The sequence below is a fragment of the Oryctolagus cuniculus genome, chromosome 8 (assembly GCF_964237555.1).
Source record: "Oryctolagus cuniculus chromosome 8, mOryCun1.1, whole genome shotgun sequence".
In the NCBI taxonomy this organism is placed as follows: Eukaryota; Metazoa; Chordata; class Mammalia; order Lagomorpha; family Leporidae; genus Oryctolagus; species Oryctolagus cuniculus.
The window spans coordinates 94,240,846-94,259,960 of NC_091439.1; the positions used below are offsets into that span (position 1 = coordinate 94,240,846).

General features: G+C 41.6%; 1 protein-coding gene across 8 annotated transcripts in view; it reads right to left on the reverse strand.

Annotated features, from left to right (window-relative positions):
* The window catches only part of SLC4A4 (solute carrier family 4 member 4), a 460,760-nt gene that overhangs the window by 221,654 nt on the left and 219,991 nt on the right, over positions 1-19,115 (reverse strand). For all 8 annotated transcript variants that reach the window (XM_070079470.1, XM_070079472.1, XM_070079471.1 and 5 more), the window contains 1 exon segment: positions 3,125-3,260. In XM_070079470.1, the coding sequence (XP_069935571.1) occupies positions 3,125-3,260 (136 nt within the window).

Consider the following 19,115-nt stretch of genomic DNA (forward strand, 5'->3'; position numbering starts at 1 on the left):
GCAGTACAACCTCTTGGGGACCAATTAGGCTACCAAAAACGCACATGTGCTCTCAAAACAGGCTTTAAGGATGCTAAAGCACTCAAGGACATCTTCATCTTTAAGAGCCTAGAAGGAAACTACTATGGCCACCTCACTCAAAGTTGAATTGCCTATACAACAGATGGTCATCCCTCTTCCCTCTGGGAACAAGGGTTGTGTAAAATAAAGTGTAGTCTACAGTTGACTGAAAGAAAAAACAAGGAAGTAGACCTGAATTCTACTTTATGATAATTAATCACACATAATCTCAAGATGAAAATAAGAATCTAAATAGGTCCTAGAGTCACAAGAATGAAGTTTTGGAACTGTAAGATATTTACAGTGTTAGACTGCAACCTCAATATGACTCTCACTTGATAGAATGGGAAACTCAAGCTCACAACGACCATGTGACTTGCTTGAAGCCAGACAGGTAGTGAACAGCAAAGACAGGACTCAACCAAAATTTCACTCAATTCAGGCTATACCAGCACAAGTCTCACTCTGCATTTTTCTACTACAAAGAAGGAAAAGGAAGAATTAGATGGAGATACTAGTAAAAGTTCTTGCTTTGAAACCTTTTGGAAAATCTTTTTTTTTTTAAAGATGTATTTGTTTGAAAGGCAGAGTTATAGAGGGAGAGACATGGTGAGAGAGAGAGAGAGAGAAATCTTCTAAATTTATAGAGTTCTCGTAGTATACAAGCTATTGGTTCTGAGATAGGAGAGTAAGAAACAATAACTTTATCAGGGAAGATGTCCCAAAAGGGCAAAGAATGAAGAGCTCCAAAAGAGGACATTAAAGACGAAGTGGAAAAGTGCTATCAAAAGCTTTTTAATTAGAAGAGGAAACTATTAATTAGCTGTGCAACACAAGAGTTTAATAAGCATACCCACTGGAGGTGTCTATTAAAAGAGAATCACCCAGCAAATGGAAAATAAAATATTTCAAAGTTGGGTCTCTTTCCTTACCACATAGGCCAGGGTGACATGTAATTTTTTTTTTCAGAGTATGGTTTAAGTTATGGGAAATAAAAATTCTCCACAGGCTCTACTAAATTTTTTAAGAGCAAGTGTTTCTGTAAGACTGAGCTACCTAAAGATTGTTGGTATAAAATCAAAGCTCTTCACCATTTATCAAATAAATTAATTTATGAAACTTCTTCAGTATTAAGATACCAAATGGATGAAGACATTCAATAGTACTTAAAGTTGTGGAAATAATAATAAATTCATAGCCTACAAAGCATAAATCTGAATAATAAACCACAACAAATTCAATTAACTTCATGAAGACATGAATATAAATGGTATAATGTATGAAACTTTTACAAAAAAGCTCTTTCTTCAACCCTTAAAAGAGCCCTCATCCAGAAAACAAAAGGCTATTGAGTTACTTCTTCCTTAGAGCTCATCTGCTCTTACCATCATAAGTGATTTTTTTTAAAAAGCTTAATTCTAGAATGTCCTATCTAGAACCAGAACAGCAGATATAAATCCATTTTCCATCTAGAGCCACAGAAGAGGACATCTACCTACTTTTACTTTATTTTTCATAAACATAATGATTTGGTTTTCCTCATTCTTCAGATTGTAAGATACTGAATTGAAATCACTTCAAACTTTTGTACAAGATATAGAGATGCATGTTATAAGCTCCCTTGGCTCACTGCTATACTCCAAGTTCCTAAAACAGGCCTAATAGATACTATACATTTAAGAAAAAAAAAAAACCTGGCTGAGACGCAGGGTCTGGTTCAGTGGTTAAGATGCAGATAGGAAGGCCTGCACCCCTTATTTGAGTGCCTGGGGGATTCAAGTCCTTTTTCTGCTTCTGATTCAACTTTCTGCTAATGCCTACCCTGGTAAGCAGCAGATGATGGTTCAAATATCGGGGTCCCTGGTCCCCATATAGGATAATCAGATGAAGTTCCTCACTTCTGGCTTGGGCCTGGCCCAGTCCCAGCTGCTGAACCAGTAGTTGGAAAATCCCAATAACTAGCTTTCTTTCTCTCTCTCTCTCTCTCTCCCTCTCTCTCTGTCTCTGTCTCTCTGTTGCCTTGTCTTAAAAATAAAAGTGAATAAAACTTTTTTTTAAATACATGAAAATAGAAAACAGTGGTTGAACTGAATTCAAAACTACCAAAGATATATCTTAACATTATTTTATTTGTGAAAATGAAATCATTGATATCTCTGAAATAATGATGAGATCAAAAGCTGCATTATATCAAAGTCTTTATATTACACAGTTATGTGTCACAGAAGATTGAGGCTGGAGTACACGATTAAATCAACATGTGAAAAAAAGCTCTGCTAATCATGAAATTAATGAAACTTTTGATGCTTGCGCAATTATTAACTTACAGAGCAATTCAATATACATACACACATATGCAGATAAGCATATATGGCATAATTATACATACATTACATGTTTCTATCTTACATAGTTTACCTAGCACACGTACATATTATGTGTAGCAGGTATTACTATCCACACTGATGATGAAACCAAAGTGCAAAGAACCTGAATATGATGCAGCTAACATGGAACAGGGTAAGAAAGTAAACTGAGGTGTCTAAACTCCAAGTTCAGGTAAACCTTCTACTTGCATTCAACCAGGTATTAAGAAAATGCCAGGTCTTTACTTGAAATAATGGCAACTGCTTGGTATCCATCACTGTCTGTACAGCCTCTCTCCTGGAACAGGAACTCACAAGATACCTAGCTGCGTGCAAGCTGTGGAAACACATCTCTTCGCTGCCATCATTGGCTCCTTGACTTTATTATCTCTTAAAATATTTGATCACTAAATAGCACAGAAATTGAGATTGATATCAAATTCCTTATAAAAGTCAAAATTATAATAATGCCCAACAAAGAATAATGCTCAATAAAGCAATGCTCTCACATAACATAATGGACGCCCAACATCCACATCAATGTAAAAGAAAGAAACGGAATCACGTATTCTCCTAGCTAACACTAAGCTCACCAACTGTTCAAAGTGCCAAGGCCAGCAGAGGCCCTCGCAGACTTAACTACCTTGTCCTGCACTTGCTCCCTGGGTCAATACTGCTCACACCCAGCCACGCCTCACCTCGCTGTCTCCTTCCACTCCATCTCCTGCCCATCCACGGCCAGCAACTCGTCCAGTTCGGTGAAGAGCTGAGGGGGTGCTGGGCTGTCATCCTCCTCCCCCAAGATGAATCGGATGCGTTCTGCGGCAGGAGAGACTGCAGAAGTGAAAATACTGAGGTTAAACATTGGCTGGACAACCCTGAGGAAAGTGTAGCTCCGGGCTCTTCCTCTCTCCCCAAGGTTATTGGGCTTCCCCTCCACATTTTCAGTGGACATCTTTCTCGCTGAGCCTCTCTTATCCCTGATCTAAAGGTTAAAAAAAAAAAAAAAAAAAAAGCAAAGCTTTCTCTGTTTCTTCACTTCTGAAATGCGTCTTAGCTGTCCACCACACTCCAGGACAGCACACCAGGTCTCTGTAATGTGTGGAGAACCTTTAACCCTCGGATGAGCTGAGGTCCAACCTCACGACTTCCCTTCCCTGCCCACTTATGACCCATCCAAAATTATTACACAGAAATCTGCATGGGCCAATCACTTGTATATACAGCAGTGGGAGGTGCAACAGAGCACCCCAATCCTGAGTTGTTCCCGGGGCCCCGCCTCCCACCCAGCCCAACTCTGTCCAATGCCTCAAGCCCACGCCCTCACAGGCTCCTCACCGCCTGTAATTGGCTAACTGCAAAGCTGATGAAGGAATAGTTAACAAGATGGGCCTCTTCTTTACATAATGGCAGGACCCAAAAATGTTACACTTCAGTGCACTTGAAAAACAAGCCCAAGTAAAATATTGTACACCTGAAGAAAAAAACCACATTTTCCAACACTCTTAAGCACATAATTGAATGCCCTACTAGCTCCTTTTGACCCCATCTCCTGAAAATCATGTAATGAAAATTTAACTAGAATTTCCTCCAGGTCGTGGGTTATTTTCCCTTTCTTAAGATGGACAGACAGACAGATGAGAAGCATTTGGAAATGAATGATCATATTATCAAACTCGGGTTCATGGATATTTTATAATCTATAGTCCCTGAGTAACACTAAGAACGGTACATATGTGTAAATGCCCTTAACACAGATATGGATATTTAGCTACATTTCTGGAAATATGAGGGCATTTCAAAAATTTCATGGAAAATGAAATTAAAAGATTTTGCCACAAAATCATTTCATAATTTCCATGAAATGTCTGAAGACTCCTCATATATGTACACAAACAGCCTAATAAAGCAAGAAAGTCCTTAAGATCTAAAAACTACTATGGCATAGGACAGAATAGAATTTCATAAGTCAGTTAATATCAGTTAACATGCCCATGACCTACACTGGAGTGATCTGAGTTCAATGTACAGCTCCAGCTCTTGTCTCCACCTTCCTGCTGGAGGCAACAGTGATGGCTCTAGTGGTTAGGTCCCTGCCACACATGTGGGAGATCTGGATCGAGTTCTGGGCTCCTGGCTTCCACTCAGCCCAGTTCTTGCCATTGTGGATATTTGGGGAATAAACCAGTAGATGGGAGTGGGTTCAATCTCTCTCTCCTTTCTCTCTCTCTCAATTTAAAAATAAAGTTAAAAAATCAAAACTATAAAAAATAAAAGCATTTTCCATAAAAAATTTGCACAAAAATTTGTATTATGAAAGAATTGTGCATGACTTTCAAAAATTTTGTACCAAAAAATTTGTATTTAAATTTCATTTTCTCCTCACATTTTAAAATACTTCTGCATATCCATGCCTAAAATTAATTGATTCTCTTTGTATATGCTTGAAAATCTTCCAAAATAAAAAGGGAAAAATAAAAAATAAATAAAAGTATGTCCTGTAAGACAGCAATTCTTCCACTTAAAAGTGCATTGTTTCTTTCCATACAAATAACAGTTTTTTTTGAAGATTTAGGTACAAAGGTGACCACTGCAGCATTTTTTATAATTGAGAAAAACAGAAAAATTGTAGACGTCCTTAAAGGAGGATTGGTTAAACAAAGTGTAGTAAAACTTTACAATAAAATATCATGCAGTCATAAAACATGAAGCCAAGATTGCTGTGGATTTTTCTACATGTATGGCATATAAAATTAAATGAATAATAAAAAAAAACTCAGGCAGAATGTGACCACACTTTAGTAAAAGAAAAATGCATATGTATATCCATAAAATACATCTTGGCATTGAAGCAGCCTTCACTGTGCTCAGTTCTAATCTGCATGCATTTCAGTTATTATAGTTTACTTAAATAACACTAGTCTCTCAACAACACAGTTAAAATTTCAATTGACACTGGTTTTTTTGTTTGTTTGGTTTGGTTTTTGTTTGTTTGTTTGTTTTCGACAGGCAGAGTGGACAGTGAGAGAGAAAGAGACAGAGAAAGGTCTTCCTTTGCCATTGGCTCACCCTCCAATGGCCGCTACGGCCGGCACACCGCACTGATCCGAAGCCAGGAGCCAGGTGCTTCTCCTGGTCTCCCATGGGGTGCAGGGCCCAAGCACTTGGGCCATCCTCCACTGCACTCCTGGGCCACAGCAGAGAGCTGGCCTGGAAGAGGGACAACCGGGACAGAATCCGGCGCCCCGACCAGGACTAGAACCCGGTGTGCTGGCGCCGCAAGGTGGAGGATTAGCCTATTGAGCCGCGGTGCTGGCCTGACACTGTGTTTTAATTGCAATTACATGAAGTAGAAAGTCTGCTGTTAGCTCTTCAGTCCACTAATCACTATAGAGCTAGCCAATCATGTGTATCATGATCACCAACCAATCATGGCCCTTCATACAGTCTCTCAGAGATGGGTCCCTGGAGGTTGTTTAATTCACACACAGATAGCAACATCTGTAGTTGTGCTGCTTTCTTGTCTCCCAGTGATAAGCTCACATGACATGGATCATCAAAAGAGGGAACTGGCCAACAGATATGAAAGTACAGCACAGAAACAAAAAAAAATGCTGAAATTAAAAGTTAAATTTATATCAAATATCCAGGGAGTTATGAAGATACTTTCAAAAGTCCATGGGAAATAAGAATAAAAGATAAGTTTATTTTGGTGCAAAAAACATTTAAGTACATGCACAGTTTTTTCTTCCATGAACTTTTTAAAGACAACCTCATATGAAAGACACCATTGACCATCAAACATTCACAGGGCTGCCAATCACCATCTGAGAGACTCTGGACATGCAGAGGCAGGCTCATCGACAAAAATAAGAAAAGTGGTTATGATGAAAAGGATGACAATGTCTAACAGGAAAGTGACACTGCCAAAAAACCTCCTCTTTGACTATGACCTTGTCTAAACAAGATAAGAATCGGAGAACTCAGAGGGCTTCCATAGCCTTGGAAACTCATGACTGGAGCATAGGGAGATTACTGATGCCATAGACAGGAGTGTCAATTGGTAAAGTCAACAACAGGAGTCACTGTGCACTTACTCCTCGTGTAGGATCACTGTCCTTAATGTGCTGTGCATTGAGATTTAATGCTATAACGAATACTCAAACAATATATTTCACTTTGTGTTTCTATGGGGGTGCAAACTGTTGAAATCTTTACTTAATGCATACTAAACTGATCCTCTGTTAAAAAAAAAAAAAAAAAAAAAGAAAGAAATTATCAACTCCCAACTTGACTCTCACTGGGATTAAACATGACAATAGGTCTGATCTGATTTCATCATCATTTAAAAAAAAATCATCTATTATTTTTCACTTTATGTTTCTGTGTGGGAGCAAACTGCTGAAATCCTTACTTAATGTATACTAAGCTGATCTTCTGCATATTAAGATAATCGAAAATGAATCTTGATGTGAATGGAAGGGGAGAGGGAGTGGGAAAGGGGAGGGTTGTGGGTGGGAGGGACGGTATGGGGGGGAAGCCATTGTAATCCATAAATCGTACTTTGGAAATTTATATTCATTTAATAAAAGTTAAAAAAAAAACTTCCTTTTAAAAGAACTCTACAAAGTATTTCTTGACATAAATAGCACAAAAGATAAAATGTTGTATGTTGATTCAAAATCAGAGAGCATGACAATTTGTCTAGACATTGAGAAAAACATGCTTGGGACCAGTGTGGTGAGACAGCAGGTTAAGCCTCCACCTGGGATGCTGGCATCCTATATGAGCACCAATTCCCAGGTCAAGTCCCAAGCTGCTCTGCTTCTGATCCAGCTCCCTGTTAATGCACCTAGGAAGGCAGCAGAAGATGGCCCAAGTGCTTGGGTCTCTGCCACCCATGTGGGAGACCTGGATGGAGATTCAGACTCTTGACTATCGTTTCACCAAGCCTATTGGAATTATCTGTGAATTAGTAGATAAAAGATATATATCTCTCTCTCCTCCCTCTCTCTCTTTTCCCCTTTCCTTCCTCCTTCTCTCTCCTGTAATTACCTTTCAAATAGATAAATAAATCTTTTAAAAGAAAAAACCATGCCTGCTCTATCTCATAAGTTGTACAAATAAAGGCAAGCAGTATTCAAATTGATGATTTTACAAAAAACCCACTTGAATCCCAATGTTTCTAATGTTTTAAATTACTGCATATTAAATAAATATTAGTTTTACTGTGATTTTTCTCATTTTCCTATAGCCAAGAGCAAGAGAGATCTTACAGATATGAAAAGTTTGAAGGTCAAGGAATAATAGCAACTTTTGCCACTGAGTGTCAGAATCACTTTACTTAATACCAGTTTTCATGATCAATTATTATGATCCTGCGCCACTACACAAAGCAAGGACTAACTGTGTATACAAGAATAATATACAGACATAAGCTAGACAGGTATACCTTAAATGTTACAGAATTTACTTCTCTGATTTATTTTAATTTCTTCCACTTATTTTTCTGTATAATTCATTCATGTATTCACTCAGCAAATGTTTATTGAGCACTTTCTGTGCCCTAAATAGGCTTTGTCTCAGGCTCTGAAGATAAAGCAAAGAACCCGACAGCAAGATCTCTGTCCCTACTGAGTTTACATTTAAGTGGAAAAACCTACGTCAACCAACTAATTAACTCATTTATTAAATGAATAAATAAATTAGTACATAAACCAACACAGGAAAATACTGGCTAAATCTAACTGCTTACAGAACATTAAAATAAGGTAACTGAATAATTCTGATACGGTGTGCAATAAATATGTTTTATTTCTATAATGAGGGGAAAATGACTTTTAAATTTCTTTTAAGCATTACTTAAAGCTTTTATTAGAAATATCAAACCTTCACAGAAGTAGAAAGTATAATGAAATCAAATGTATGTTTACAGAGCTTCAACATCATGAGCTCAAAGCCAATCTTGTTACATCTATACCCCTCTACGTCCCTGCCTTCCAGATTGTTGCGAAGCACCTACTGGACATCATAAAATTTTGCACATCACCATTTCAATATATGTTTGTAAGAGATAAGGACTTCTTTTTAAAAACCTACATTACCCTGGCACAATTAAAAACACCAAGTCCTTAATATAATCAAAGATCCAGTCAGCACTGAAATTACAAATAATATCCACTTTTAAATTTCTTAGTACTATTTGGAGAAAAATAAAAAAAAAAAGTTCCAGGGCTTTTGCTTGAAAACACTGTCAATGTCTTCTCATTCAAGAAATGGAAAGGATAATTATTTTAAGGAATTAGGGAGGGCATGAAAATGAAAAAAAAAATGGCAGGCAAAATTTAGAATCTGGACACTATTTCTGAGTATAGTATTCACACTGCTAAAACGTTTGGTCACTTTATTCATAGTGATTCTGAAACTGACAATCACAAATTTGATTGACTTTTCATCAACATCCGACATCCAAGATCCCCATGGTAAAACCAGCCTGTAGCAGGAAGAAGTCTAGGGTTAGACAATCAAGTCCTTGTATGTTCCTAAAGATGCAATGCAGGTTTGGCCCCATCTCTAACAGAGAAGAATAAATGTTTCTCCAGCTCACATAACAGAATCTCCTACTGCATATGTCCCCGTTCAGCAATAAGCCACAGAGCATTACCCTGTGGTCTGGCATTCCAAACTTGGGCAAACATGAATCATGATTTATTAGACAGCAACTCAACAGTGGCTTCTGCAAAATGGAATGAAGAAGTCTGTGTTATTAACTCCAGGTCTTACTTTCTAGGTACCATGCCTAACACCTTGCATGGGGTCTTATTTATTAAATATGGGTCCCTAAGCAACAAGTGTCACCATGACTTGGTGATTAAAATTCTAAAACTGCATATCATAAACTACTATGCTACTCTAATGAGTTTCTTCCCCCCTTGCTCTCCTAAGGTTTCCCAGGAATTGGAAGTATAGACCATAGCAATCTGCATAGTGAACAATGACCTATGGGAAGGCCATCCTCCATGTCCAGCAAATACCCTTCCTCACTGTTAATGTCACTCTTAACACAAAGATACCAAGAATGGGAGTCCCTCAGTAAACTGTCAAGAATCCATTGCTTCCCCTAACCTTTGATCATATAGGGAAATGAACTAAACATAAGAGACAACATTGCAGACTTCATCCTAGGATGAAGTACATCAATCCTAACCGTTCACAAAAGCAAGGATCTCTGCCTTATTCAAACCAACAGCAACACATTTTATCTAAATTACTTGTTTGGACACAAACCAACCTTTATTATGTAACTTTTGTGGATAAGCCTTCTCTCCCCAAGGAGACCACCAAACTCCCAAAGCAAGGTCTATGTTTCTGTGTGCTTCTCAAGGGCCTACACAGAAATGTGCATAGAACAGCTACTTTGATGTTGAATTAGTAAGTTAGATGGGGCTGAAAAAGCTTGGATGTTGTTCAAGTACATACAAACATAACCGCTTGTAAAAGGAAGCTTCCCTGAAACAGGCGGCCAGCATTGTGGCTCCATGGATTAACCCACCACGTGCAGGGCTGGCTTCCCATATCTGAGCAGCGGTTTGAGTCCCTGCTCCTCTGCGTCCTGTCCAACTCCCTACTAATGCTCCTGGGAAGACAAGGACTGGGGTCCCTGCCACCCACATGTGAGACCAGGATGGAGTTCCAAGCTCTAGGCTTCGGCCTGACCCAGCCTGGCTGCTGGGGCCAGGAAGAGAGATAGATTCGTTCTCTCTCTCAATCTCTTTCTCTTATTCTCCCGCCGTCCCTCCCTCTATATCACCCTGCCTTTTGAGTAAGTAAATCTTAAATATCCAGCAGATAGATTCATTCTCTCTCTCTCTCTTTTTCTCTCTTTCTCTTTCTCTCTCACTCCCTCCCTCCCTCCTTCTCTGTCACCCTGCCTTTTCAGTAAGTAAATCTTAAAAAAAAGACACCTAAAACAGAAACAGAAAATGTTTTGAAAACTGTCCTCATTCTTTCCCCCTTAATCCAACTTAATATTAGCCACATATGTCTAAACTATAGGAATCATTCAAGGTTGAATAAGCTTCAGATAAAAGAATAAGCACCTTGGGAAAGTCATTTTCCTCTGCTAGAGGAAATCCTCCTGTCCCACACCACTCCTAATCTGCACTTCTGGGACATTTAATACCCACCTGCCTCATGTTCCATTCACTATGGTACTTTGTCTCTGTACCTGTCATCACTGAACCACCTGGGTCAACTCTCAGCTAAACTCCTCTTGCAGCCTACTTCAGACATAGTAAAGTAGCTGTTTCCCTGAGAAACAGCAACTTCCAATTGGTAACTTAATTAATGAATAGTTTTTAATGTAGGTGATAAAATACTTTTTAATGTAGGTTATACACTATTTGTTGAAAAGTAACAAAATATTTTTAAGATGAAGTTCCTGTCCTTAGAAACTTATGGGTATAGGCCGGTGCCGCGGCGCACTAGGCTAATCCTCCGCCTTGCGGCGCCAGCACACTGGGTTCTAGTCCTGGTCGGATTCTGTCCTGGTTGCCCCTCTTCCAGGCCAGCTCTCTGCTGTGGCCAGGGAGTGCAGTGGAGGATGGCCCAAGTGCTTGGGCCCTGCACCCCACTGGAGACCAGGAGAAGTACCTGGCTCCTGCCATCGGATCAGCGCAGTGCGCCTCTGGCCTTGGCGGCCATTGGAGGGTGAACCAATGGCAAAGGAAGACCTTTCTCTCTGTCTCTCTCTCTCACTGTCCACTCTGCCTGTCAAAAAAAAAAAAAAAAAAAAAAAAACCTTATGGGTGTAAAAATTTTTTAAAAAATAGAAAATATACAATAGTAAAAATGTAACTTGCAAAAAAGATTTTTTTTTTTTGACAGGCAGAGTGGACAGTGAGAGAGACAGAGAGAAAGGTCTTCCTTTGCCATTGGTTCACCCTCCAATGGCCACCGCAGCGCGCTGGCCGCCGCGGCTGGCGCGCTGCGGCCGGCGCACCGCGCTGATCCGATGGCAGGAGCCAGGAGCCAGGTGCTTCTCCTGGTCTCCCATGGGGTGCAGGGCCCAAGCACCTGGGCCATCCTCCACTGCACTCCCTGGCCACAGCAGAGAGCTGGCCTGGAAGAGGGGCAACCGGGACAGAATCCGGCGCCCCGACCGGGGCTAGAACCCGGTGTGCCGGCGCCGCTAGGCGGAGGATTAGCCTAGTGAGCCGCGGTGCCAGCCTAAAAGATCATTTTTGAATGGTTATATAGTACCTGCATTGCATTAAATGCCTTCCATTTATTATATTATTTATTGTACACAAGGCAATGAAGACAGTTTCTGTTATTATTCTCTTATTTTACTCTTCTATTACAAATAAGGAAACTGAATGTTAAGACATAAGCGACTTGGGGCTGGCGCCGTTGCTCACTTGATTAATCCTCTGCCTGCGGCGCCAGCATCCCACATGGGCGCCGGGTTCTGTCCCAGTTGCTCCTCTTCCAGTCCAGCTCTCTGTTGTGGCCCAGAAGGCAGTGGAGGATGGCCCAAGTGCTTGGGTCCTGCACCTGCATGGGAGACCAGGAGGAAGCACCTGGCTCCAGGCTTTGGATCGGCATAGCTCCGGCCGTGGCGGCCATTTTGGGGGTGAACCAATGGAAGGAAGATCTTTCTCTCTGTCTAACTCTGTCAAATAAATTTAAAAAAAAAAAAGAGAGAGAAACTCAAAAGAGGTAAGGGGCTTTCTCAAGAGTAACAACTAGTAAGAGACAAGACCTCAAATCCTGGGTCATTGTCAAGCCTGTTTCTTAGCCGCTCCACTCTAATGTGTGACCTCCAAGTTGTAAGAAATTACCTTAATTAAAACACAAACATGGAGACTGTGCTGTGTCATAGCGGGTAAATCCACCTCCTGCAGTGCTGGCATCCCATATGGGCACCGGTTGGAGTCCTTCCTGCTCCACTTCCAATCCAGCTCTCTGGTATGGCCTGGGAAAGCATGAGATGGTCCAAGTGTTTGGACCCCTGCACCCACGTGCAAGACCGAAAGAAGCTCCTGGCTCCAGCCTTCGGATCAGCACAGCTCTGGCCATTATGGCCATTTGGGGAATAATCCAGTGAATGAAAGAACTCTCTCTCTCTCTCTCTCTCTCTCTCTCTCTCAGCAGGCGCCATGGCTCAATAGGCACACCAGGTTCTAGTCCTGGTCCGGGCGCCGGATTCTGTCCTGGTTGCCCCTCTTCCAGGCCAGCCCTATGCTATGGCCCAGGAGTGCAGTGGAGGATGGCCCAAGTCCTTGGGCCCTGCACCCCATGGGAGACCAGGAGAAGCACCTGGCTCCTGCCTTCGGATCAGCGCAGTGCGCCTCCTGCCTTGGCGGCCATTGGAGGGTGAACCAATGGCAAAGGAAGACCTTTCTCTCTCTCTCTCTCTCTCTCTCTCTCTCACTGTCCACTCTGCCTGTAAAAAAAAAAAAAAAACCTCTCTCTCTGCCTCTGCCTCTCTATAACTCTGCCTTCCAAATAAATAAATAAATCTTTAAAAAAAAAAAAGACAAAATGGTCAGATTGCCATATGAGCACAGCCAGTAATGTGTTGGATTTCAGAGGCAGAATTCGCGCATATAAAACATCCTAAAGTAAATTAATTGAACACTGGGGTCATTATCCACCAAAAGGCAATTTGTGAATGTGCCCTTTATTTTCAGTCTGGGAAGCATCCCACTGTGGCTACCCTGCAGGCTACCAAAAAACATAATTTTTATTAGAAATAATGGTCATAATGAACAATTCATATTGAGCATGACAAGTCTACATATAAATTCCTTTCAGTGGGCTAATTGAAGACTTCTAGATTTTGCATCTCCTTAGCAAACTCCACAATCTCTCAAACCAAAGTGTAAGAAGAAACAACTATTTCTGTAAATTACTAATGTGCTACTATCAACTGATTTGCATGGTTGTCCTTTCAAATATTCATTTCTGTCCTCCGGTATGAGACAGAAGCTTGCAGGTAGATACTGTGGTGATTAAAACTATCATAATTTATCTAATTAGAGACTACTATAGTACTCTAAGGGTACAATTAAATGGATTAGGGTACTTCCAAAAGCTCATAGAATGTGGAATGGAGAGATAAATTTATGCATAGTTTTTTCATAACACATATTCTATGAATTTTTGAAGCTCCCCTCATACACATCAAATCCTCAACTCCATTTTCACATTTTTAAGTATAAGAAATGACAAATAGGTACAGGCATTTAGAGTAGCCCTTAAGATGCCACTTGGAACTCCTGTATTCCATACCCAAGTCATTACTCAAGTCCAGGCTCCACTTCCAAATCCAGCTTCCTGCTAGTGCACACAATTGAGGCAGCAGGTAATGGTACTGGTGCTGAGGTCCTTGCCACCCATGTGGAAGACCCAGATGGAGTTCCTGGCTTGGCCCAGCCCTGGCTGTTACAAGCATTTAAACAACAAGCCAGTAAATAGATGAAAATCAATCTCTCGGGCCGGCGCCGCAGCTCACTAGGCTAATCCTCCGCCTTGCGGCGCCGGCACACCGGGTTCTAGTCCCGGTCGGGGCACCGGATTCTGTCCCGGTTGCCCCTCTTCCAGGCCAGCTCTCTGCTGTGGCCAGGGAGTGCAGTGGAGGATGGCCCAGGTGCTTGGGCCCTGCACCCCATGGGAGACCAGGAAAAGCACCTGGCTCCTGCCATCGGATCAGCGCGGTGCGCCGGCCGCAGTGCACCAGCCGCGGCGGCCATTGGAGGGTGAACCAATGGCAAAGGAAGACCTTTCTCTCTGTCTCTCTCTCTCTCACTGTCCACTCTGCCTGTCAAAAAAAAAAAAAAAAGAAAATCAATCTCTCTCTCTCCCTCTCTCTCTCTCTTCTCTACCCCATCCCCCTCCCCTCCCCTCCATTTCTCTGCCTTCCAAGTAAATTAAATAAATAAATTTTTAGGGGCAAACAGTGTTAAACCACCACTTGGGATGCTCACATCCCATATTAGAGTGCCTGTTTCCAACACAGCTCCTCGACTTCCAATTCAGCTTCTTGCTAATGCACCCTGGGAGGCAACAGATGGTCCTCAAGTACTTGGGTCCCTATCATTCCTGTGAGAGAGACCCAGATGGAATTCAGCCTGACCCAGCCCCATCTGGCATTTGGAGAATAAGGAGGCAGACAGAAGATTCATATTCTCTCAATCTCTCTCTCTCTCTCCCCCTCACTCCCTCCCTCTCTCTATCTCTGCCTTTCAATAAACAAAACTTAAAAATAATTCCCAAGATATGAGAAATAACTGAATGAATAAAGTTTTATAAACACACATATGTTTAAGAACACACACACACATTGTGCAGGCTCTTAGTCTCGCCCACTCAGTATCCCTAAACTCTTTTTCAGAAAATAGCATCCTACCTTCCTTTGGAGAACCATCTTTATGCAGTGCCTAAAATTCTACTGGGCTAAGCCCACCTCCTGAGACTCAGGTCTGGACAATAAGGTCATAGCTCCTTGCCACTGCAATTCATTTTTGAGAGGACATCTTACCCCATCCAAGTCAATCAGAATAAGTAAGTGTCAGCCTTTTGCTGGAGCTACTAGAAAATAAATCTTCACTTTCTGCTGACAGGCTTAGATGGGAATAAAAGCTGTGAAGTGCAGATGGCCTTGTCCCAACCCTAAGGGAAGAGGCTGTCCGAGAATAAGCATGGAAGAACTCTAGCCAAGCCGGAGATAGCAAGGACCCAGCCATGCTAGAAGGCAGCTACTTTTCAATCACATGTGACAATTCCCTTTTAGCTTAAGGAAATCCAAGTTGAATTTTAGGTCAGTTAGAACCAAAAGTGCGCTAATGCACACCTCTATGATTCCATCTTAACAGGCTGAGAGGAGAGTCCATTTTCATATATCAGATACATCATCAAATTAATGGAAGAATCTCCCCCCCCCGTTTTTTTATAGAATGCAAGTTTTACAGTAATCCATACAAATCATCTAGATTTTTTTCTACCCCTTAACCTATCTTTACCTCAACCAATCCAGAAAATTACTATTAATTTACATGCTAGCAAGCTCTAGACAGGTAAATTAGATGGTTACTTTTTCTGTTTCAAACTACCTAAGAAACTGAAACAGTCAAATAGCATTCATTAAAATGGATAATTTTAAACATACTTAGGTATCCATGTATTAATAAGCTCCCACTCAAGAAAAGCTGTCAATTATCACAATTATCCTTAATATTCCATGACATTACCATTCAGCTGCACAGAGTCAACAGCACGCAGAATCTGGGGTTCAGAAAAGTACCAACGATCCCAGGTAGGAGCACAGTTAAGTTCAATTTCAGCTAGCAAGAGGTAATAAAAACCAGAAATATTCAGATTTGGGGGAAATACCTATAGTTCAGGCTTTCGTCTTCCAGAATAGAAAAATTAATTTATCTAGAGTTCATATTACAAAACATTATCAGGACTCAGGTCATACCTGTAAGAAACACAGAGTTCTTTTTTTTAATTTATTTATTTGGAAGTCAGGGTTACAGAGACAGGGTTCGACAAAGAGAAAGAGAGGTCTTCCATCCACTGGTTCACCCCCACCCCTCAGGATAGCTACAGTGGCCAGGGCTAGGCCAGGCCAAAGCCAGGAGCCAAGAGCTTCCTCCAGGTCTCCCATGTGGGTGGGTGCAGGTGCCCAGGCACTTGGGCCATCTTCCACTGTATTTCCCAAGCCATTAGCAGAGACTGGATTAGAAGTGGAGCAGCCAGGATGTGAATTGGCACCTATATGGGATGCCAGCATCCCAGGTCGCTATGCCATAATGCCAGCCCCTTAGAATTCTTTAGAACAAAAGGGTGATAACCTCTGTATCACCTAACATACTCTGCTTCCTCCTTCATAATTTCTTCCAGCATAATGGATTGAAAATACTAAATGTTGGACATCCGCAGTGGTGTTAACACAGACTTTTTTGTTGTTGTTGTTGCTAATCCATTCACAGAGAGGTGGTGCCAGGGACGATGTTGCTATCAAATAAAGGTCTATGAAATTCTGGGACATGCCACATTATAAAATCATTGGTTTGGGGCCAGCAGTGTGGCACAGCAGGTTAAGCCACCAGCTGGACACTGGCATCGCATAAAGGCACCATTTCAAGTTGCGACTGCTCCACTTCCAATCCAGCTCCCTGTTAATGTGCCTGGAAAAGCAGCAAAAGATGGTCCAAGTGCTTCAGTCCCTGCACCCACATGGGAGACCCAGATGAAGCTACTGGCTCATGGCTTCAACCTGGCCCAGCTCTAGCCTTTAGTAGCCATTTCGAAAGTGAACCAGCAGATAGAAAAGCTCTCTCTCTGTGTTTCTCCCTCTCTCCCTCTAACTCTTTCAAATAACTGAATAAATCTTTTTAAAAAATCATTGGCAGCCAGCGCCATGGCTCAATAGGCTAATCCTCCGCTTGTAGCACCGGCACACCAGGTTCTAGTCCCGTTCAGGGTGCCGGATTCCGTCCCGGTTGCCCCTCTTCCAGGCCAGCTCTCTGCTCTGGCCCAGGAGTGCAGTGGAGGATGGCCCAAGTCCTTGGGCTCTGCACCTGCATGGGAGACCAGGAGAAGCACCTGGCTCCTGGCTTTGGATCAGCGAAGTGCACCAGCCGCAGCACGCCAGCCGCAGCGGCCATTGGAGGGTGAACCAACGGAAAAGGAAGACCTTTCTCTTTGTCTCTCTCTCTCTCTCTCACTGTCCACTCTGCCTGTCAAAAATAAATAAATAAATAAAAAATAATAATAATAAAAAAATCACTGGCTCACAGCCTTTTTGGTATGTTCATTCTTTTATTAATTACCAACTAAATATAATTGTCTTAGCTATAAATATTATTTCAATATTTCAAACATTTCTATAGAAAAGAGAAGTAAAATTTAAATTAATTGTTTTTTTAAAAATATTTATTTTATTTTATTTGAAAAACAGAGAGTCAGATCATCCCATCATCTAGTTCATTCCTCAAATGCCCACAACAGCAGTAGCTGGGATAGGCTGGAGCCAGGAGCCTAGAACTCAATTTAGTCTCCCACATGGGTGGTACCTGAGCCCATCATCTGCTGCCCCCAGGGTGTGCACGGGAAGGAAGTCAGATCAGAAGCAGAGGAGCCAAGGCTTGAATTCTAGCACTGTGATATGGGATAAGGGTGTCCCAAGTGGCATCTTAATCACTGTGCCAGACGTGTGTCCCCTTGTTTGGTTGCTGGCAGCCTGAATGGTGATCCAAACTAAGTAACTAAACTAATAATAAACCTAAATTTGGGCGGTGGGGCTGGAGACCTCAATTCTATGGATGTCAGCTCCCAAAGTCTCCAGGGACGCACCACTCAAGGGGCCAAAACAGCGCAGGAGTGAGAACAGAACAATCTGGATGGGGACAACAGATAATAGGGATTAATAAGTCAGTACAGAGGCCAAAGGGCTGCCTGTCCCTGAACTGTGTCTTCTGACACCTACCACATGCCAAGAAATTTCCTAAAGAAAAGTAATGGCTCAAGAAAGAATTCCTACAACCAAATCCACTCACTCACATTTAACCATCAGGGAGTACTGGCCTTATTAAACTTACAGGGCACCCAACGCTTTCAGCATCTGGACAATCATTACCTCTGATGGTTGTTCTTAAGTTCCGTCAGTCTTTCGTTCAGACCGAACCATTTTCCCCAAGACTCAGATGCACCCCAACCCTTTCTTTAGTGAATCAATAAATTCTTTTGTTGTGTTTTTATTCCACTTATAATTGTTACCTGTCCTTGCAATCAAAGGCTTATTGATTTATACAGTAGGTGTAGAAAAAGCTCCAGAAGGAGTCTAATGTTAATTAATATCCCTAAATGGTGGAATTTATTGATGATTCTTATTTTCCTGATTTTGCTTATGTACAAGTTCTAAACTTTCTAAAATTAACATTAATGTCATGTTAGCAAGGAAAACAAACCAATGGAGGGCTTATAGTTGCTAAATTGAGAACAGTCATGTCAAGTTAGTGCCCAGACACTGCCCTAAAGTATTTGAATCTGCAACATCTCAGTTATCTTTTTCAACGTATGTCCAACACAAACATAACCGAACAGCCCTTGGCCCAACTGCTGTTTATGCACTGGAATACTCAGTTCTGAACCATGGAACAGGACCAGCCACCATTCTGAAAGCTAGTATTAAGCAGCCACAAAGGCCTAGACATAATACGATGGGCACAAAACCATGGGTATGGAGCAGGGAACGCTGTATAAGTGGCAAGGAAAGATAAGATGCTTTTGGTAAACAGGTGAGGGGCTGGCTCATTAACTTAAATGGTAAAGGATATGACCATGCAGAAACTTTTTCCTAAAAGACCTGAGAGCTCCATGTGCACGTCTTAGCCACCACTCCCTCTGTCCTTTCATGTCTCCAGCCCTGCTTCATGCCTCTGTGCTCTGCCAGAGCTGTTCATGATGAGGGTTAGATGATGAATCACTCTGCTGCACAGTGAACACATCAGCATCTTCTCCAGGTTCCACTCAGACCAATTATCAGCACAATTTATACCCTGAGGTTTCTGAAGTCAGACTGGATTCTCATCAACATTAGGAAATATTCAAGATTCCCAAAATAAATTCCACTGATCCGCTCAAGTGCAACCATTTTCTATACAAAGCAGCTACATTTAT